This window comes from Hyalella azteca, unplaced genomic scaffold, assembly GCF_000764305.2.
Source record: "Hyalella azteca isolate HAZT.00-mixed unplaced genomic scaffold, Hazt_2.0.2 contig9146, whole genome shotgun sequence".
NCBI classification, from domain to species: domain Eukaryota; kingdom Metazoa; phylum Arthropoda; class Malacostraca; order Amphipoda; family Hyalellidae; genus Hyalella; species Hyalella azteca.
The window spans coordinates 102,842-125,756 of record NW_025939223.1 but is presented as its reverse complement, the minus strand read 5'-3'; the positions used below and the strand labels follow the sequence as shown (position 1 = coordinate 125,756).

The 22,915-nt window shown below is 39.7% G+C and overlaps 3 protein-coding genes across 3 annotated transcripts; 1 reads left to right on the top strand and 2 right to left on the bottom strand.

The window, feature by feature from the left end:
* Positions 1-371: 371 nt before the first annotated feature.
* Positions 372-2,838, bottom strand: LOC108676325 (spidroin-2-like). Its single transcript, XM_018164392.2, has 3 exons — positions 2,147-2,838; positions 916-941; positions 372-397 (listed from the first exon to the last, which is right to left on the bottom strand). Exons 1-3 carry the CDS (start codon positions 2,830-2,832, stop codon positions 372-374), a joined length of 738 nt encoding a protein of 245 aa, XP_018019881.2. The 5' UTR covers positions 2,833-2,838.
* A 1,091-nt stretch (positions 2,839-3,929) lies between these two features.
* Positions 3,930-10,654, bottom strand: LOC108676315 (tetraspanin-33-like). The gene is made up of 5 exons (XM_018164380.1): positions 10,628-10,654; positions 6,528-6,737; positions 5,944-6,111; positions 4,922-5,083; positions 3,930-4,079 (listed from the first exon to the last, which is right to left on the bottom strand). The coding sequence occupies exons 1-5, from the start codon at positions 10,652-10,654 to the stop codon at positions 3,930-3,932; spliced, it is 717 nt and encodes a 238-aa protein (XP_018019869.1).
* A 1,735-nt stretch (positions 10,655-12,389) lies between these two features.
* Positions 12,390-22,556, top strand: LOC108676336 (endoplasmic reticulum mannosyl-oligosaccharide 1,2-alpha-mannosidase-like). Its single transcript, XM_018164404.2, is given in 12 exon segments — positions 12,390-12,580; positions 13,695-13,862; positions 14,245-14,312; positions 14,674-14,738; positions 15,323-15,502; positions 16,324-16,472; positions 17,736-17,924; positions 18,913-19,140; positions 20,059-20,126; positions 20,470-20,686; positions 21,326-21,466; positions 21,601-22,556. Coding segments are annotated over 12 exon segments (1,812 nt in total). The 5' UTR covers positions 12,390-12,484; the 3' UTR covers positions 21,844-22,556.
* Positions 22,557-22,915: the final 359 nt, after the last annotated feature.

The following is a 22,915-nucleotide window of genomic DNA, read 5'->3' as shown; positions in this document are numbered from 1 at the left end:
TCAAATTATCTTTCATTAATTTCAAAATACGATATCCATGTTTATTTCCCACCCAAATGTTACCTCTTGCACATCCCAGCTAAGCAGGTACCTGATAGTGATAGACATTTCTTGAAAAAAAAAAAGATGTCGTCATAGTTCAAGTTTTTTTTAGTTTGTTTCCAAAAAAAGTCAATCAAATTAAGCTAATATTTTGGCAGGATTTTCAAAATTAAATACCTTACGTGCGCCGATGCGGAAAGTGGCTGTCCGCCATTTTGCCAGCATTGTTTACGTTTGAGCGTACTTTGTGCACATACCTACTAGGTCTAGAAGTTATAACAAGTTCATGAGCTTAGAGTCTTACACTTTACTTCAGTAAAAACCAATAATCAGATGTCATAAAAATTAGGTTTTCCTAGAACAAATTCAACAGTAAACAGTTAGTGTCAGAATTGACCTAAGTTCACTGTCCAAACAGTGTCTGAGTGTCACACTGAGTCACTCTCAGTCTCTCAGCCTACTTAGTCAGTTAGTCTTAACTTCCTAACCCTAAGTGGCTAAGTCTCAGGCAGGCAGCCTGCCAGGCCTAGTTTAAAAAAATTCCCTTTTAGGAATTGCACATTCCCTGGCATAGCCCTACCACTAATTCTAAAGAGCCCGATGTTTACAGACTTGAGAGTTTACATTCTACAAGTAGAGCCAATACTCCAAATAAGCAGAGTAGGATAATGTGCGCTTTTAAAACTAGGAAGAAATCAAACCCGGACACGGCTTAGGTAAAGTTCTAAAACACCGGCCATGCGAATTTTAGAAACGTGGTCGACACTGATATATCACATTGCTGGTTTATTTAATGCAATGCAAATTATATCAATTTTATTATGTTATCATGTCAATCATATCAATTTAATTATATATTAATTATGTACTTACCCACAGGAGGCAGGCCGCCATCTTGCCTGGGTAGGCATTAACATTATTAATTAATATTAATAACATTAACATTATTAACATAAATAACATTAACATGTTATTGTCTTAACATTTGTATATAAATAACAGTAAAAACATGTGTGGACACGGAAAACATGTATGAAAAATGTACTGGTGGAGATAATAACTGAAAAAATATTAGTGAGGAGAATTTGCATTATAAAGTATGAGAAAATTTGTAGAATCTAAGTAAGAAAACATATGAAGAAAAATGTAGATAGTAGATATGCATTTAAATACATCAGAATATGGTGGCAGAATTTGTCCATGAATACAAGTTTCATCAAAAACTCTCATAATTAAAGCACATTCTATTATCTTCAATCAAACTTGTCTAAATTTAATTAAATATTTATGAGAAAACAAATAATTAAGGAAATCTTCCCGCCATTTGTCAAGTCTAAGCACAAGTTCTCATCAATTTCCCCCGACATGTGCATAAGTACATGTGAATATGTACATACATGCAAGTCATTGTAATACTGTATTCATCTATGTTATGTGAATTAGTAAATTTTATATTATTTAACCATAAGGACTTAATAAATTACAAAAAATATTGAATAGTCCAGGGGGTAATTCTATGAATTTTGGTTCATATATTCAAGATCAATTTAGCTTAGTAATTTGATCAGTTCTAAAATATCATCTAAATATAAAACGAAAATATAGTATAATATTTTTAGAACTAATAAGATATGTGCACATGTTCGTATATTATATACCATACTTAATTCCACCCTGCCCTGGCAAAGGAAATAGTTTCCCAGAAAATTTTTATCTTGCATCATAGAAAACGGAATGCGTGACTCGAATAGGCCAGACTATTATATACACATTAAGGAACTTCAGGATCAGAAACCGTTCCAGGAACAAATCCTAGAAGACTAGTACTTACTAGACTTCTAGGATTTGTAACTAGAAGTCTAGTAGTTACAAATACTAGAAATCTAGTGGTTTGGCCTCTCAAGATTAAAAACCCACTAACACTTGCAACAAACCAGATATCAGCAGCTATTCTGCACCAACATTCAAGATATTATTGGCTAACAGTTCGTTTATGAATAACATTACAGCATTTCCTATGAGATTTGGATATTCGAAACACATAAGTAAAGTATTAATAAAAATCGAGTTAGTTAAAAGGTTAATTGATAATAGAAGAACCCACCTGTTAACAGGGGTTTCGTCTTCAAAGCGGCTCCGCTTGGTGGGGGGAGGGCCAGCTCCTCCTCTCCCCCTATACCGGCCCCTCCCCGAGTCTTCGTACTCTAGGATCACTTCAGGGTCTCTTTCTCCCCCGAACCTTCCCCTACCTCTAGGGGAGCTCAGCCTTCGAGGGCTGGGGAACCCTGGTCCATATTCAGTTCCCCGTCCTCGGCCACCTTCCGATATTCGGCGTCCATTTGCGTCCACCAGACAGCGTAGAGTTTCATCGAACCCTCGTCCCAGTCCCCCGGAGACGTCCATTGCACGCCCACGAATTCCAGGGGACACCGTTTCCGGTCGCCATCCTCCAGGACCGTCTATTTCTCTTCCCCGTCCCTCGGGGCCATCAATTCCTCTCCCACGGCCTCCAGGGCCATCCATTCCCCGTCCTCCAGGACCTTCAATTTCCCGCCCTCCTGGGCCTCCCATTCCCCGCCCTCCTGGACCTTCCATTCCTCGCCCTCCCATTCCCCGTCCAAATCCTTCTGACCCGAACATTTCCCGTCCATGTCTTACAGAGCCATCCGCACCCAGTCCACATCTACCTGGTCCGTCCAAATCTCGTCCGCGTTCTCCAGGGCCATCCATATCCCACCCTCGTCCCCCAGGACCATTCATTGGTCGTCCAATTTCCCCAGGGCCGTACATATCCCGCCCACTGCTGTCTNCACTACGTACATCTGTCAACAATAGACACGTGAGATAGTGTACGTACTGTGTACACTACGTACATCTGTCAACAATAGATACGTGAGATAGTGTACGTACTGTGTACACTACGTACATCTGTCAACAATAGACATGTGAGATAGTGTACGTACTGTGTACACTACGTACATCTGTCAACAATAGACACGTGAGATAGTGTACGTACTGTGTACACTACGTACATCTGTCAACAATATAAGTATTTGTCAAGCTATAGCGTGACTGTACATCACTATAAAGTTATGATGAGTGATGTCATCACATCACACGACGTCTCGGCTATTTATTCTACGGATACATAACAGTCCGAACACGCAGCCTTAAATAAAGGACTTTTAAGGTACGAATATGGCTGCACTTTCTGCCCTTGAGTGGGTCATCCTGACCCAGTTTGGCCAGGCAAGAAGGCATATATTATGAGTACTATGATCGCTCTCTGTCCTTGCAGATAATTCATCATATATATTATGACAATATGACTGACTTATTATTTTTGCTAAGAGACTTCACTCATATCACTAGTGTAATAATTTGATAATTTAATTATAATAAATTGTCGTCATTAAATAAGTAGTGACATTGTTGTATCATTAAATATAAAGTAAGATTGTTTATTTAATTATGAAATACGAGCCTACCTTGACGAGGGCCTACCTTGAGGGCCTACCTTGACTTTTTACATTTTATATATGTGAAGTTTCATGATGATCGGATAATAACTGTAGAAGTTTCTCCGGGGGCAGCCCGGTCCCCTTAAATCTGTAGTGACATTATTATATAACTAAATATAAAGTAAGATTATTATCATAAAGTATGAAACAAGAGCCTACCTTGACGAGGGCGCAGAGGACGACGAACGAGACGACGGCGTAGAGCAGCAGCCTGAGCACCGCGGTGAGGGCGCCCGTGCAGCCCTCCGTGTACACCAGCGCCTGGGCCCCACCCCGCTGTGATGACATTAAAGTATGGTGAGTGTTGTCTGCACCATACTGCCCTCAGTCAGCACCACACTGCCCTCAGTCAGCACCACACTGCCCTCAGTCAGCACCACACTGCCCTGTCTGCACCACACTGCCCTCAGTCAGCACCACACTGCCCTCAGTCTGCACCACACTGCCCTCAGTCAGCACCACACTGCCCTCAGTCTGCACCACACTGCCCTCAGTCAGNCTGTCTCTTATACACATCTAGATGTGTATAAGAGACAGATGTTACACCACATCACATACACGCCACAGACACGTCACAAGCACGTCACAAGCACGTCACAAACACGTCACAAGCACGTCACAAACATGTCACAAACACGTCACAAACATGTCACAAACATGTCACAAACATGTCACAAACGCGTTACAAACATGTTACACCACTTCACATACACGTCACAAACACGCCACAAACATGTCACAAACACGTCACAAACATGTCACAAACACGTCACAAACACGCCACAAACACGTCACAAACACGACACAAACACATCACAAACATGTCACAAACACGTCACAAACACGTCACAAACACATCACAAACACATCACAAACATGTCACAAACACGTCACAAACACGTCACAAACACGTCACAAACACGTCAAAAACATGTCACAAACATGTCACAAACACGTCACAAACACATCACAAACACATTACAAACATGTCACAAACACATCACAAACATGTCACAAACACATCACAAACATGTCACACACACGTCACAAACACGTCACAAACATGCCACAGACATCACAAATATGTCATAAACACAAAAAATGTCATATCAGTAAATAAGACCAATCTATGAATAACTGGCAAATTCAAATCTCTTCCTAAATTCCTTGCGTTGCTGTCACCAAGCAGATGTTAGACTTATTGATGCTATCCTTTAGAATTAAATAGAATTTAACAGCATGAAAGACAAAATCAACATGAAAATGAATAATATATTCAGATAAGTAAACAAACACCTGAATGAATATTAAAAATTTGGTCATTTAAATCATCTGACGAGACTGTAAAAATGACTGACAACGGCAGAGATGGTGGGGGCAGAGAGGCGCAGGTGAGGTGGTAGACAGCACGAGCCTGGGACTGAGCACCGCTGCAGGTTCTGGTTCATGTCGTTGCAGTTGTACAGCGGGTTGCGTTCATAGTCCTGGTACCCATCCATACTCAGGCCACAGCACTCGACCTGCGTATAATATAGTTAATTAAATGTCAAATATAGTTTTGTATGATGATAGTCAGGCCACAACACTCAACCTGCATATAATATAGTTAATTGAAAGACAAACATGGTTTTGGGTGATGACACTCAGGCAACAGCACTCAACCTGTGTATAATATACCTAGTTAATTGAAAGCCAAACATACTTTAGTATGATGATAGTCAGACCACAACACTCAACCTGTGTATAATATAGTTAACTGAAAGCCAAACATACTTTAGTACGAGAGTCAGACCACAGCACTCAACCTGCGTATAAACACCATCAAATGAGCGTCATTCATGATTAATAAGAAGCAGCTTCATGTTTTTGAATAATTTCTGGTTTGGATCAATGTTTTGGATGTCATTGAAGTAACAAATTTCGAGCTGCCGGAATCAAATTTTTAGCATAGAATAAAGTGTTAAGTTAAATAAGCAGACATATTTTGCATTGATGTTGACAGAAAAACTCAGCTTACTCTAAAATAATTGACAAGTCATGCTCATTTGCTCTCAACAATGTTCAAACTTTCTAGGGGTTTCTAAACAAGATTTCAATTTATATAATGAAGTTATGTAAAAAGGGGAATTAATCCACAAAAATGTGTGGTGAAATAGGTCATAAACAAACTTCAGAATATTTTTCACACACAAAGGAATGGTGATAAAAATTTTCATGAATAAATTGACAGCAAGTATAAAGATAATTGAATTAGGTGTAATGCAATGAGCCTAAATAAAAGAATAATTTACTTCATAGACACTAGAAAATAGGAAAGAGATAGCTGAAAATCAAATACAATTGAGATTTAGAACATTTATACATATAGAGAAGCCCACACCTTTGATTGAAGAAAATCAAGAACATCCTGAGAGCTCGGTCTGTAATCGTCAACAAGCGAGCGAGACAAGGACGTCTCCATCACTTCATCCGCCTTCCAAACGAGCAAGAAGCTCCCAACAATCACAGATATTTCAATGATCAGGAAGATGCCCAACACCCACATGTACTGCAATAATGTCAGCCAATTGAAGTGCATACTATTATTATATGAAGCAGACGCATGGGTAAGGAATATCAAACAAATATATAATGCAATAAGTCTCAAAAGCTTTATAGTTTTCATCTCTCAAGTAGAGATACTACTGAGATAAACTATGGTTATGTGAAGTACCATGAAGGCTAAAGTAAACAAATTGGATAATTTACTAATTTTCATCACTAAAAATGTCAACCATAGCCATGAATCTGAATTTCATAGAAAATGCCCAATGATGATAATGATTTAAGATTATTATTAAAATTATTAATATTTATCAAACAAAACTCTTTAAGCAGGTATTATTGATTATCAAATCACAATTTCATTTCTGACATAAAACAAGTAAAAACAAATAAATATATATAATATAATATTTTAGGTACCAATTTGAGGAGTGGCAGATTCTCTTGACAAGCTCCAAGGCATCCAGACACTGCAACTACCACCAGAGCAGTACCAAGCGGAACCATAGCCCCCGACACGTTGGTACCAAGTAAATACAGGAACTCCAGGTCAATACGTATGTTGTCTTCAACTACTGTGCTGAGGTAAAGACCATAGCCTCCAAATAAGACCACAGCAAAACCCAATATCTGCAACAATAACAGTATCTTATTTGATATCAAATTGTCTAACAGTTTATAATAATAAAGGAAAAATTTGATATTTTTATACAATATAATGGTTAAAGATCACAACAACTTTTATTGTCAACCTATATACAATAGAAAAGAATGTAACTATACATCTAGATTTCATCCAGAAGAAATAAATTGTATAAATTGAATTAACATATTTTTAAATATAACATATTACAATTTTTCTACATATATTTTTTAATAACTTTCATGAAGCACATTTTTTAACAAATATGAAGATAAATTTAAGTAATAAAAGGATAATGTTCAAATACAAGGAACTGAAGAAAGTCTTAATTATCACAACCAGCAAACAGGTCCTCCAGAACCTGGAGTGGCTCGTAGAAATGGAATCACGGCTGGCAAATCCATAAAACCACGGCTCGAAAAATTCAGTCGCGGCTCGCCAAGTAGATATATTCCATACTAGCTGCAGCCTGCTGGGATTCCTAACTGGAAAATTGGGCAGAACTGAGGCAATTCAAGCAACCCTGAGGAGGCTGAGGGCCTGATTAGCACGCCAGACAAAAATGCCTGGGAATCTGGTCAAGTTAACCCATTTGGCCATTCCTATTTCCTAAGGCTATGGCCCTATGGGAATGGGAGTAAGGTTTTTACCCAATTTCTTCAGCAAAAATACAAAAATATATTGCCTATTTTATCTAAAAAATTTTAAAATTGTCCATGAAATGATTAGTTTATCAGCTTTTTAGAAAACTCTCATGAAGGTCTACTGTCCAGTGACCAAATTCTAAACAAGTAAATTGGCTGCCGGCTGGGAGCCCGCTCAGGGCTCAGCCTGGCTGCCTGGGATCCCATTATCCCAATCCCATTCCAAGTCTCCAGATGAGTCATCAGTGTTACTGTGTAGTGTGCATTCAATATTAGTTTGCTTTCTCTGTCTATTGTCTAATAATGATCAAAGTACATTATTCGCATCTATAATAAGTTCATGAGCAGATGAGCTTAGAGTCTTGCACTTTACTTTAGTAAAAACCAGTAATCATATGTCATAAAAATTAGGTTTTCCTAGAACAGATTCAACAATCAACAGTGAACAGTCACAGTCAGTGTCAGAATTGACCTAAGTTCACTGTCCAAGCAGTGCCCCAGCAGCAGCCCCACTGAGTCACTCTCAGCCTATTTAGTCCTAACTTGTAACTTCCTAAGTGGCTAAGTCTCAGCCTCTCAGTCTCATGCAGCCAGCCTTGAGCCTGCCAAGCCTAGTGTAACAAATTTCCCTTATAGGAATTGCACATTCCCTGGCCTACCACTAATTCTAAAGAGCCCAATGTTTACAGAATTGACAGTTTACATTTTACAAGTAGAGCCAATCCCCCAGATAGGCCAAAGCATAGTAGGATAATGTGCGCTTTTAAACTAGGAAGAAATCTAACCCGGACATGGCATAGGTAAAGTTCTAAAACACCGCCCATGCGAATTTTAGAAACGTGGTCGACACTGATACATATGCATCGACCGCTGTGTGATAGTTCATGCTCACCATGGTTCAAGCTTACCAATGTTTGAAAAAATAATATCATTATAAGTATTTTTTATTCAACCATGATAGCCGATTACCTGAAACCTGTATGCATATAATGATCTAAATATATGATTATTTTGCCGACAGTTAACGTCGTTATAACTATGAGATTTCTTCCAGCTTGTAGCCGTACGTAGCTTTTGTTGACCGTGACTGTCTGCTGCTGTAACTGCAAAATATTTATATTGTTTTAATGAATTAAGTGCAAATCGAACAAGAATTGGTTAGCGGAAAATTTTTGAACATCGTGAAGACAGCCTGACAGGTCCAGCTGAGGTCACGCCATATCCAGAGCCATGTCAAGCATTTTGCGGACGATGCGTAAGCTTTTGCACGCAATCAAGCGTAAATACTCAAGAGAGTCCCCTCAAAAGACGATCAAGCTAGGCCACACCAGTAGTTAGCGGCTGGCGGCTGTGCCCCCACGACGTAAAATGTGCCCTGCATCATGCATGTGATGCAACAGCACCCAATACAACATGAAAACTTGGAAGCTACAGACCAAACTGATGGTACGTTCTAAAAAAACTTACCAAGGACGAACAAACTGATGGTAAGTTGTAGAAAAAAAGGTTTACAAGGAGTTTCCGGTAATCCAAGGCAAGTTTCAACATGAGCATGTGGTAGACAAGACATGCCTTACCAAGACCGTCTGGTAGGACTCATCAAGGTCATGTAGACAAGACACGCCTTACCAAGAGCGTCTAGTAGAGCTGGCCTACCAAGCTTGAAGCACCGCAGAATGAGTGGAAACATTTTCGATGTATTCAGGTATGAAAATGGGGCGTACAATGCGGACCGACTACAACTGAACCTTCGCAGCGGCAGGACCTGAAGTTCGTCGAAGAAAGCAGTAAAAGCTAATCATAACAACTGTCGTTGTTGTCTTCAACAACACGAACGACAAATTCTGTGTGAACTAACAGGGCATCTTCAATCATGAATATAATAATAGGGGCTTCAACGTTTTTATTAGGCCGTAGGGCCTGTCGCCGATTCTCAACATAGCAGAACATTCACAGCATTTTGCGGTCTCGAACTCGCAACTCACTGCTACAATTCTGCTGTGCTTAACCGCTCGGCCTCCTTGCCGATTCTGTCCAGAAACTGGCGCACAGATCTGGGATCGAACCCGCACCTCTCTGCTCCAATCTTGGTACTCTGAAGTTCTGAACTTTAACCACTGGGCCACCCTGCCTATCGTTGACGCTCCGAGTATGAACATCTTCAAAAACAGACTAGCCGAAGCTATGCAGGAGCATATGTTCAGTCTTAAAATGCCTAGCAAATTACGGACCAGGCAATAAGTCCAGCAGCTATCTCAATCAATCGTCAGCTATGGAAAGATCGGGTTCCAAAGGCCGGATCCCTTGTGAATCGAGTCATGAAAAGTACAAGAATCGGCAACAGGCCATGGGCCTATTTCTTCAGCGCCGACACTTCTATTCTATTCTAATACAAGGTTGACCCACGATGACGATTTTTCGCCGTTCTGCGCATCTCTAGAGTGACGTCACTGTGGGCACAAAATGCAAATAGTGGAGATCTAGACATCGTTTTTATGTCATCTTTGAAAGCATTTAAAAAAAGTTACCTCCTCAGAATGGACCAAAAAAGTTATTTACTGCATGCAACTAATCTTTTTGTAAGCAATACCGGTGTTACGAATCAGTTTGGCGTCACGAGCTGACGTCACAGTTGGAATAACAAATGACATCCGCAAGCTGCAGCTGCACTAGCGAAAACCTTGTATTTGTTCAACCATGAAAAAATTGCCCTCATAAAAATGGCCCAAAAAATTTCATTTACCGCAACTAGTCTTATTTTAAGCGAAGCAGAAGTTACAAATCAGTTTGAATCGCGCTGTGACGTCACAGAGACCAAGGTGACATCACGGGTGGAATAACAAATGACATCCCCAAGGCGCAGCTGCGCGTGGGTCAACCTTGTATTAGGTCAACCATGGCTGTACGCCTGTACCTACCATGCATGCAATCAAATAAATATAATTCAAGTACAAGCGGTCTGCAATCAAGCAAGACCGTTGAACAGGTCAAGGTGACTACTGCACCAATATTGTCATGAAAGGAAGGTCCTTATCGCGACAACCGATGTTGTTTAAATACAGTTGATTCCAGATCAGAAATGGATGTTTGTAGTGAATCATGACTGGCATGCCAGTGATATTTATCATGAACTTTCTATTGATGGTCACTTCTGGCGATTAAAATTTTCACACTGAAATAACGTACCATCATATACAAGATATACTGCAAAAAATAGTACATGACCCTCTGACCGGACTCACAACCTTCTTGCACCCCATGATTGGCTCTTCCTGCTCACATGCCCCGCCTCTCAAACAACCTGTGGACATTGAGATTGGGTTAGGTCCGCTTATGTTTGTTTTAGGTGAAGAAATGTTGCAAAGAGTGTAGGTTAGGCCAGAAAAGGATAGGCAGGATACGGTTAGGCCAGAGGCAGTATGGCAATGCGTAACTTAGGCGTGCTTAAAGCGGTGGACTGGGTGTGCACATATGGTTTAAAGGCTTTAAGCAGTCAACTCCAAAAGTTACTACGCCTTCTAGAGTGCATACATATGGAAAGGAATATAAGTAATGTGTTAAGTTTGGCATATAGCGGGTATATCAGTACCGCTATAAGATAAGGGAAGTGCGAACAGGGAAACATACGAGTAATTAACCAGGTGGATGTTGTGATCAGTGTATTTGAGAGCAGAGTAAATTTTGCACCCCAAACGTTGGCGGGCAAGGCCGAAGTGCAATGACTGGTAAAAACTCAACTAACGAAGAAAGAAAAAGTCAATCTATAAGAAGTTCGGATGGTTGCCTGACTGCTAACTATTTGAGGAAAAATGAACAAGAAAATGAGTAACAAATATTTGTGATCCCTACAGGCAAACCTTGTTGCCGACATGCATCCCGCCGAAAAATACTGTAATTTCTTTACATGAGAAGTCCCATTGCCATTACGTCTCGGACAAATTTACTGCCGGACTTGCGGCCGGTCTCCCCAAATTCAGTGCGCATGGATTATCTCCCAAAGTAATGAGCGTAGCTCGATAAAACTTTGTACATGTATTCATTAGGACCTAACGGTGATGTTTAGCTCGCGATAATTTTTAGAATTTCACCTTAATTCGTGAGTTATATGACGATACGTGCCGAAATTTGCAGTGAGCATGACATTTCTTTTAAACGACTGTACAGATTTGAACGAAACTTTGCATAAAGAAACCTAACCTCGCAACGGTGATGTTTAGCTAGTGACCATTTTTTAGATTTTGTCTTCGTTTGAGAGTTTTTTTCACTTTTTCCTCATTCGTGATTTAAACAGCAATTCGTGCTTAAATTCGCAGTGAGCATTGCATTTCTCCTGAAATACTGGACAGATTTGAACGAAACTTTGAAAGTGACTACAGCGGTGATGTGTAGCTCGTAACAATTTTTTCGATTTTGCTTTCGTTTGCGAGTTTTAACGGCTTTACGTATACTGCTCTGGGTCAACGCAAGTTTAAAATTCGACAGAGAAATGCCGGTCGTTTCTCCGTATATCCGTGTAAATCGCAAACAAAGGCAAAATCGAAAAAATTGTCCGAGCTAAACATCATCGCTGTAAGATTAGGTATTCACATACAAAGTTTCGTTCAAATCTGTTCAGTATTTTAGCAGAAATTCAATGCTCACTGCGAATTTAAGACGTCGATCAATTTGGCAGCCGTGCGTTGCTAGGTAAACTAGATAGCCGGAAAGCCTTGAATCTCCTTGAGTTGAAGGCTCGATTAAACAACGGCAGTGGCTAGCCGTCAAGCTTCATTTCCTGGTCTCGGGTGGACCGGGGTGGTGAAATTGAAATAGTGCTGTCATTTTCAAACGAGACTGTGACTGCCTTCACGAATCACGAGTTCACTCTACCGGACCGGTAGACTAGAGCGAAGACTCTACATTCAATATTTTTGTTCTGAAGTATTAACTTGAAGATAATATTGTAAAACATTCTGAAAAAGATAACTTGGAAGTCTTAGGAAGATTTATAAAATATTTCAATATACCAACAGTCTGCATTCAGCTTCAGGCTGATTCAACAAACGTAGACTAGGCTTTTCTTAGTTGTACAAAATCATTTATTTCAAATAATGTTGCCTATTGTGGTTGAAAATCAAGACTATGTTACTGTTGCTCTACCCCCTGTTGCTGAGCACCAAATTTCTCAGAAAAAGTCATTGAAAAGGGTAAGTAGCCTGAGAGGCTGAGACTCTGAGTGAGGCTGAGTCCAACTTTCCAAGAATGAAATTGCTTGTTAGCACATTTTTATGATTACTACTGAGTAGGCTACTGACTGTACTACGGGTTGTCCGGCATTGAACTGGGACATGCCCATTTTGTGAAGAAGCTTTTCACCAGCATCAATGGGATAAATTTTTATCAGAGAAACTTCTTTTTGGTCTCATTCTATTCACAATAAAATTTAGTACTGTCAATGTTGTATGCCAATGATTATTATGATAACCTTGCCAGAATGCCAGTTGCCAGCAGCACTTAAGTTGGTGGCCTTTTTAACCGTTGGTACACTGTCATTTTTCATCACCATTTCCTACAATACAATGTTTGTTATGTACTTTGCCTTAAGAAACAATCTATTTTACAAACCAAACTGAATCATTGCTTTTTTAATTTTCTAGAGCAATCAAAACATCTTTGAACTTTGTAGTCCTTGTTCTTCCTGATATTGCAAATTGATTGACTGTCTGGAATATTAAGCAGATTTTTTCCTAAAATTACAGATTAAAACAATCATTTCACTGGTGATTTTCAAAATTCATGGTTGTAAACAGGATTTTTTTTCTTATTTTTCTCTGTAAAATTTGAAATAGACCAAACTCCAAAGAGTCTTTAAAATAGGAGAAATTAACTCTAATAAATGCTCTATTCAGGAACTTTTTATTTGATCCACTGGTCTAAAGGTCGCACTGGCTTCTGTCTAATTTTGCCAGAGAGGCTCTATTGATAGTTATATTCATTAATTAGTTATGATGTTACCGATGTATGATACTATATGTCAAGTAATTGTTGAGAAAATTAGTTGAATTTTAGTTAAGTTTTATTGTTATTAAAACTGATGTCATGAACATTTTATTACTATCTATTGTACTAAATTTACTAATAAATTTAACATCAATTAAAAAATATAAAGTGTTATATTTTTCATTCATGGATGATGCAGCTTCCTGAGACAAAACACTAATGCCTATTTTAGTACGTACCTATGTAAATGTGAATCCAATTTTACTATATTTTGCCTCATATTATATTAAACAAAAGTAAAACCTAATGTTATTGTTACAGAGATGGAAAGAGCTTCCACATTTACTACGTATGCTGCTGTGTGTGGTATGCCTGTTGGTCATTGCCTCACTGATTTTGCTGTGGGAGCGTCACCAGCAGCAGCTGCGGGAGGAAGCAGTGGCCGCCGCACTCTTGCTTCGGCAAGAGCAGGAAGAGCCCAAAAATGTAGTAAGTTACTCCTGCTTTCACTTAATATTGCAAAATTAGCATAATAAATTGTGTTTCTGACATTGCTTTCTCCAATACAAGTAGGGTACCTATAGGTGATTAGACTACCAGAAGTTGGAGTTATCTTTGATTTGCTTATAGTAACTCAGTGAGAACACTTGGATGTGTAGACATTTTTTAAACCTAGCCTCAGTTACTTATAAATGTTCTCAACGTTAAAGGAGCCAACTTTATAATTCTTAATTTTGACAATTTTATATAGCATTTCTCTAACAATAGAATTAATGTGGAGTTTACCCATGATGGTTTATTGAACAATTTTGTTTCTGCATAATTATGAAAAGTTACTAAATTTTTGCTACAGAATCATATAATTTTGCAGGTGGATGTCCAGAAGATAGCAGCAAGCCCCCTGCTACAGAATTTAGACACCAAGTCAAAAGACATTTTGTGAGTATATATGCCATATACTAAAAAATATAACTCAGTACTCACTGCAGTGAGTGACAGAGAGAGCATTTTCTCGTCGACAAAAAATTGAGGTCACAGACGGACAGACAGAAGGACATGGCGAGCACAATAGTGCATTTTTTCTGTAAATGAGAAAATGCGCTAAAAAGCGCCAGCACTGGTGGTGATGGGTCTGTCTGAGAGTGCATTTTCACTGTTCAATAACATCTTCTGGTATTGTTAAATATTCTAAACAGATGAGTTTGTGAAACTTGAATGTTATTAGATCTCACTCTATGGTAAATATTTTGTTAAATTCCTCAGTGGAATTATTTAATGTAATTGAACTTACATTGCCCAGACCCGTGGACGTGGGCATCCCTGGCGAGAACAACAACCTCAACCAGATCCCCCCTCCTGGCAGCCGTGAGTGTACAAAATACTGCCTTATTACAATAATTTAAATTCCTCCCATTGATCTGAATCACTGATTGATCCAAATCAGTGGTGCTTGTACATAAAAATAATGATATTTTCAAATGATACTTCAGGTATTGTATAGTATGTCCATGCATACAGCAAAATGAATGAATCATTGTTCAAATAGCTGCAGCTTTCCTACCAACAGGACTAATAAATAACAGATATTGCTCTGATATGCACCTTTGCTGGGTCAAACTAGGTTTGCATGACAAACACAAGGGGTAAAATTGCATTGATATCTGCATTGAGTGATCTGCATTGTTGCCTTCGCTATCATACGTTCTCAGTTCCTGTCGCTTTGTTTGGCAATAACTGGTGCAAGATATACCCAACTGAAGCTCCAGCAAACCTACTACCACTACCACCACTTCTACTACTACCACTACTTTTACTACTACCACTACTTTTACTACTACCACTACTTCTACTTCTACCACTACTTCTACTACTATTACCACCACTACTTCTGCTACTACCTCTACTACTTCTCCTACAACCACCACTACTACTTCTACTACTTTGTTCAGGGAGTGCCCGAGCAGAGGCGGTGGTTGGGGCCATGCAGCATGCGTGGCGGGGCTACCGACAGTTCGCGTGGGGCCACGACCACCTGCGCCCCATCTCCCAGCAGCCCCACGACTGGCTCAGACTTGGCCTCACGCTCATAGATGGCCTCGACACCTTGTGGATAATGGGCCTCAAGACAGGTGATGATGGGCCTACATTGATGGTGGTGGTGGGGCCCCACACTGATGGTGGTTGGGCCCACACTGATGGTGGTGGTGGTGGTGCATATAACTGAATTTAAGTAAAATGAAGAGTTTGTCACCACAACTCATCAACTTCAAGTTAGTTTGTAGTCTCAATACTCAAAACCTTTATTTTACTTTGTACTGTTAGTATTAATGGGATTATATTTATTGTAGTGGAGCCATATGGTTTGCATCAAGTAAATACATCATTTTATACTAAAGAAGAAATTTATTTTATGTTCATTTTACTTGAATAATTTCTGCAATTCAGTAAAATTAAATGATTATTCAGGTATTTCTTCTGTTCATGACTTACCTTGTTAGTGATTGAGATGCAAACTTTTGATACGATAAACCTCCTTATGTTCTTGTCCATTCAACATTCACTTCTTGAATCATACTTCACAAACATGCATAAACTGAACTACATATTAATCCGTCCATGCCATCATCCATGAGGTCATACCTCAACTGAGATGATCATACCTCAACTGTTGGTGAAGCTTCAAAACATTTTAATTGAAGTCTCTGTCTTCAATTCATGAACGTCGCTTATTCATTACTGCTATAATATATATATATATATATATATTGGTGTAATTCGGCAGAAGCTTTTCTTTTATGCAAGTTTGATTGAAGACCAGAGCATGCTTCTTATTAATAATCTTCTTATTCGTCTTTTCAATGACTCGAACTAAGTTTCTAGCTGGCGCCGGGAGATCAAACAGTAGGTTACCAAAAGACATTTTAATAGAATGCAACGTAATTATTTACAGAGTTCAAAGAAGGCCGTGACTGGGTCGCCCATCACTTAGACTTCGAGATGAACCAGAACGTGAACCTGTTCGAGACAACCATACGCGTGCTGGGGGGACTGTTGTCCTGTTATCACCTCACTCACGACCAGGTCTTCATAGACAAGGCTGTGAGTTGCTTTCTACACTCACTGCAATGAGTGATACTTTGTCATAATTGTGACGCACTTGTACCAGGTCTTCATAGACAAAGCTGTGAGTTACTTTATACACTCACTGCAATGAGTGGTACTTTGTCCTAATTGTGACGCACTTTTGATCTCTCTTTTGGCCCTGGAAACTAGGCATATCAGTGTTACGTCCGCTCTCTGTGCCGTTTGTATGAAACTGTGTCACTATTTGGACACATTGACCTATTCATATTTATGAGTGTGATAATTTACCTTCTGACCTACACTCACATGCTGTAGTATTCAAATGCACACCTTATTTCTTTGAGTGTTTTAAAAGTTTGCTAGCTAATTTTCAAGTTGAAGCAGCACAAACGTTATCCTCACTCCAAGCATATAAGACTGCTAAGATTCATAAGATCCATTGTTGTTCTGACGTAAAAGTTCATCATATTTGAATTCACATTGAAATATTCTCAAAAAAGCGATGATTTTATTCATCAATAATGAAATAATTCATCATAATCCATACTAAGAATGGATCTAATAAATTATTCTCTTATTAGACATCGTTATGCGTCATAATGATTATCCGTTGTGTACCGACAATTATCATCATGTTCAACATAGTTATCACTTATCATTATCATCATGTTGATAAGTAACATGAAGACCCTGTCTGCTACAGACAGACCTAGCAGACCGACTGCTGGCAGGGTTCAACATCATGTTGCTAACATGTAGACCCTGTCTGCTGCAGACAGACCTAGCAGACCGACTACTAGCAGGGTTATCACCATATTGCTAATATGTAGACCCTGTCTGCTACAGACAGACCTAGCAGACCGGCTACTAGCAGGGTTCAACATCATGTTTATAACATGTAGACCCTGTCTGCTACAGACAGACCTAGCAGACCGACTACTAGCAGGGTTCAACATCATGTTTATAACATGTAGACCCTGTCTGCTACAGACAGACCTAGCAGACCGACTACTAGCAGGGTTCAACATCATGTTTATAACATGTAGACCCTGTCTGCTACAGACAGACCTAGCAGACCGACTACTAGCAGGGTTCAACATCATGTTTATAACATGTAGACCCTGTCTGCTGCAGACAGACCTAGCAGACCGACTACTAGCAGGGTTCAACATCATGTTGCTAACATGTAGACCCTGTCTGCTGCAGACAGACCTAGCAGACCGACTACTAGCAGGGTTCAACATCATGTTGCTAACATGTAGACCCTGTCTGCTACAGACAGACCTAGCAGACCGGCTACTAGCAGGGTTCAACAGCGACAGCGGGGTGCCCTACAGCGATGTTAACCTCGCCACCCGCAGCGCCTCCAAGCCCAAGTGGGGACCTGACTCCTCCACCTCCGAGGTCACCACCATACAACTAGAGTTCAGAGACCTGTCTACCATCACCGGCAACCCTGCTTATGCTGTCAGTCTTTTATAATGTTATATTATTTGTATATATAGTTTTAATATCAATATAGATATATAGCATCTATTATAATATGTAATACAGCTCGAGTTCCGCGACCTGTCTACCATCACCGGCAACCCTGCTTATGCTGTCAGTGTTTTATAATGTCATGTTCATTTTAAATATACCGTAGTTATAGCAACATTTAATCAATTATATTATATAATATAAATAACAAATAGGTGTATGGCATCAATTATAATGTATAATGTAAATACCAAATAGATATATAGCATCAATTTGTCTTCAAGTTTTGGCTGACTACCGGAAAACTGTCGCATTTATTATTTTTCACTTCCGTTTTTTTTTCTATTGCATTTGGAAGAAGTGATATCCGCCACCACATTTTTAGTAACTACATAAAAGGTTTGAACATAAATATTAGCATGTAACATTAAGCTAAAGATCACCATTTGTTTCAAAAATATTTTGTATGTATAGCTAAATTCTTTATTTGAACGGTGCAAGTCGTGAGTGACATAAATGTACATAATGCATCCTTTTATGTTCACAATACACATGCATGAATATTTCACACATTAGGTGCTTTTGATTATGCTTATTAACGTGTATTTTATGCCTATTAACCTGTATTTTATGCCTATTAACATGTATTTATGCCTATTAACCTGTATTTTATGCCTATTAACATGTATTTATGCCTATTAACATGTATTTATGCCTATTAACATGTATTTTATGCTTATTTGCATGTATTTCTTTCTAATTAACGTATATTTCATGCCTATTAACATATATTTTATGCCTAGTAACACATACTGGTTTGCAGGCTGCGGTGAACCGCGTATCCAAGCACGTGCACGGCCTCGTGAAGCACGACGGGCTCGTGCCCATCTTCATTACGCTTATTTCATGCCTATTAACGTGTATGTCATGCCTATTAACGTATATTTCATGCCTATTAAGATGTATTTATTTGCAGGCTGCGGTGAACCGCGTGTCTAAGCACGTGCACGGCCTCGTGAAGCACGACGGGCTCGTGCCCATCTTCATCAACGCTGCCAGCGGCGACTGGCGCCCTCACTCCACCATCACCCTGGGGGCGCGGGGTGATACTTACTACGAGTACCTCCTGAAGCAGTGGCTGCAGGGGGGCAAGACCGAGACTTGGTGAGACTAGTGACTACCACTCACTACCAGTGGTATGGTAGTGTCTGCCAAGTGCTGAGTGGTAGTGTCTGCCAAGTGCTTAATGGTAGTGTTTGCTAAGTGCTGAGTGGTGCTGCTAAGTGCTGAGTGGTATTGTCTGCTAAGTGCTGAGTGGTGCTGCTAAGTGCTGAGTGGTATTGTCTGCTAAGTGCTGAGTGGTGCTGCTAAGTGCTGAGTGGTATTGTCTGCTAAGTGCTGAGTGGTGCTGCTAAGTGCTGAGTGGTATTGTCTGCTAAGTGCTGAGTGGTGCTGCTAAGTGCTGAGTGGTATTGTCTGCTAAGTGCTGAGTGGTGCTGCTAAGTGCTGAGTGGTATTGTCTGCTAAGTGCTGAGTGGTGCTGCTAAGTGCTGAGTGGTATTGTCTGCTAAGTGCTGAGTGGTGCTGCNATGCCATATCACGAATAACGTTATGACTGTTAGTGGCATGCCATATCACGAATAACGTTATGACTGTTAGTGGCATGCCATATCACGAATAACGTTATGACTGTTAGTGGCATGCCATATCACGAATAACGTTATGACTGTTAGTGGCATGCCATATCACGAATAACGTTATGACTGTTAGTGGCATGCCATATCACGAATAACGTTATGACTGTTAGTGGCAAGCCATATCATAACACGATTCAGAACAGTGAGCAAAAATAAAGCACAGAATATAACGAAGGCGCTTTTAAAAAATTTTATATCATTATTTCAAAATTAGAGTAGATGCTTCAGGTAGTTTAGTGAATGTTTTGAGAACGTTTGGCTGAAAATCTTCATACGAGCGACTAAATGAATTTTGAACAAATAACGGGCAGATTTTTACTGTTTAATTTTAAAAGATAAATGCTACAAGCACTTCTTTGTTTAATAATAATATATAATAATGACCGTAAGGCTGTCTCTTATACACATCTAGATGTGTATAAGAGACAGATCTTGCACAGCGCACCAAACCCAACAACTACCTCTTCTTCGGTGAACTTCATGGCTCTGCCAAGTTAGTGTGTTGAGTTCTTAACAGGTCTTATTGATATTATTTATTTATTATCATTGATATTACCTCTTCTTCGGTGAACTGCATGGCTCTGCCAAGTTAGTGGATTATGTTAAGTTCTTAACTGGTCTCATTGATATTATTTATTTATTCTTAGTAATAACTGAACGGAATGTCTCTGCCAAGTTAGTGGATTATTTCACGTTCTTAAGAAGACTTATTGATATTATTTACTTATACTTAGTATAAGTAAATTAGCGAAGTTAGTAGCATTTCTTATTGATATTACTTATTTATGCTCAGCACTAACACTGAACAATTGATAACAATATGCATTGTTGAGCAGGACGTTCGTGAACAAGATGGACGAGTTGACGTGCTTCCTGCCGGGGACGCTGGCCCTGGGACACCACCACGGGGTCCCGGACAGCATCGTCCCGGGGGTCGCAGGGACCCCAGGGTCTCACCTGGAGCTCGCCAAAGACCTCATGGAGACCTGCGCCCAGACCTGGCTTAAGCAGCCCACGCACTTGGCACCTGAGATCACATACTTCAACTATAGGGTCAGTTCAAATAAAGCATAGGTAATTCTGAATTTTGGTTATAATTTAATATTAAATAAAGCTTATATAAAGCAGTGAAGAAGGCCCGAGCGATGTTAAGCAATTACCGGTATAGGCAAAGACATGGAAAGAGTTATGGCAATGGAGAAGCAAAGAAACAGACAGCGGTCTAAAGCTTGGAAAAGGTTATATTTTGATATTAAATATAGCTTATATAAAGCAGTGAAGAAGGCGCGAGCGATGTTAAGCAATTATAGGCAGGATGTGACGTGACCGCAAAGTTGGGGTAGAAAACCGTGAGTGCGAATTTGTTTATAGTTTGGAATGACCGAGGGCATTGAGAGGGCTGACCTTTGTGCAACTAAGGAGGGTGACGATAAGGAGCTTATCTCATGGCAGCAAGACGATAAGGAGGTTAACGATGCTTATCTCATGGCAGCAAGACGATAAGGAGGTTAACGATGCTTATCTCATGGCAGCAAGATGATAAGGAGGTTAACGATGCTTATCTCATGGCAGCAAGATGATAAGGAGGTTAACGATGCTTATCTCATGGCAGCAAGACGATAAGGAGGTTAACGGTGCTTATCTCATGGCAGCAAGACGATAAGGAGGTTAACGGTGCTTATCTCATGGCAGCAAGACGATAAGGAGGACTTCTTCGTGAAGAGCAACGACGCTCACTACCTCCTGAGACCTGAGACGGTCGAGAGCCTCTGGTACCTGTACCAGGTGACTGGTAACACCACCTACCAGGACTGGGGCTGGACCATCTTCCAGGTGAGGCTGTGGTACCTATATTAGGTGACTGATAATAAATAATTTTGTTTATAACGATCTCCTGCCAATGTTTGCTTTTGCGTTGCTAAACTTTATATCTTTATTATGAATGTAATAACTGTGTTGCGTGGCAGGGTATAGAGAAGCACTGCCGTGTTGCCCACGGCTACACGACCATCAGTAACGTGCGTAACCCCGCGGACACACGACCACGGGACATGATGGAGAGTTTCTTCTTAGGAGAAACTCTCAAGTATTTCTTCCTGCTCTTCTCGGACGACCAGCGCTCCTTCTCCATCGACCGCTGGGTCTTCAACACTGAGGCCCACCCGCTGCCTCTAGCGCCCCTACACACAACTCAACAACTAACTTTGTAGTTAACTAGTCACTAGTCTTAGTGTTTTATGATAGAATCTTTCTAAGTTTGTATTCTCTGTATACAATCTTTCTATGTTTGTATTATTCTCTGTATTGTATTTGAATTATGCAGGGCTCTGTACCAGCGTTGCTCTTCCCTATTATTGAAAATTTAGTTTACTTTCCATCGACTTCCACGTGCAATTTAATTATTAATGTAAGTTTTCTATTAGATTTTTTTTTCTAGCGTATTTAACTGCAAATTTGAGATATGCAATTTGATGCAAATCCTTGGCGCGTTGTCTAAACAACGTGAATGTTGTTTTAAACAACATTCAACTAATGTTGTTTAAAACAACCTAAACAACTAGACAACTAATGAAATGTTCAATATTAATGCCTGTTTTATGAGCTAACCGTCGAAATTATTCACTGTAGCATTTAATTACATCTCTAATATTCGGTTTTCAAACCCTGGATATTACATGCTTAAATGTTGTTGATGAGTGATGGAGTCTGTTCAAAGACCGGCCCGCTGTATATTTTGTATAATACGTTAATTGTGAGAAAATATTATGAGTGCTATTGTTAACTTCACTTTTATTGTGGTATTTAGTCTTCACATGGGATATAAGATTCTTCTCATAAATAGCATTTAGTGCTGAGGGGAAGACTGATGTTACGTTGGTTCTTGTTGACATGTTGCGTTATTTTTATATTATTATTATTTCAGTTTGACGGAGATGCGTTTGGAGAAAGTACAAAACCGCGACAGATAAGATTGTCTTATCATTGCTAATTTGTAAATAGCTCGCAGAAATATCTTGATTAGACTCTTAAGTGTACGGAATTTTTATTGCGTCAAAACTTCAACCGAAGTTTTGAAGCAATATTCACACATGTGTGTCTTGCTTGTGTGATGTGTGGTAATGTGTGACGCAATATTCACTTGTGTGAGTCATGGTGACCCATTTTGGCTCGGTAATAGGGCGTAATTAGGTCTGAACTCTGCACGTGCTGTGGGTTACAAAGTGTGTCCATATTTGGACCGCGTGACCCAGACATTTTTAAGGGTATTCTCCCGCCCATTAA

What these genes read in the sequence shown, in the direction of transcription:
- LOC108676325 (XM_018164392.2), bottom strand. Translation starts at nt 2,832, where the DNA reads ATGTACGGCCCTGGGGAAATTGGACGACCAATGAATGGTCCTGGGGGA. An exon ending in GACGAAACCCCTGTTAACAG is followed by an intron (nt 942 to 2,146) that starts GTGGGTTCTTCT and finishes ATGCCTACCCAG; the next exon opens with GCAAGATGGCGGCCTGCCTC. An exon ending in TGGCGGCCTGCCTCCTGTGG is followed by an intron (nt 398 to 915) that starts GTAAGTACATAA and finishes AATTTGTTCTAG; the next exon opens with GAAAACCTAATTTTTATGAC.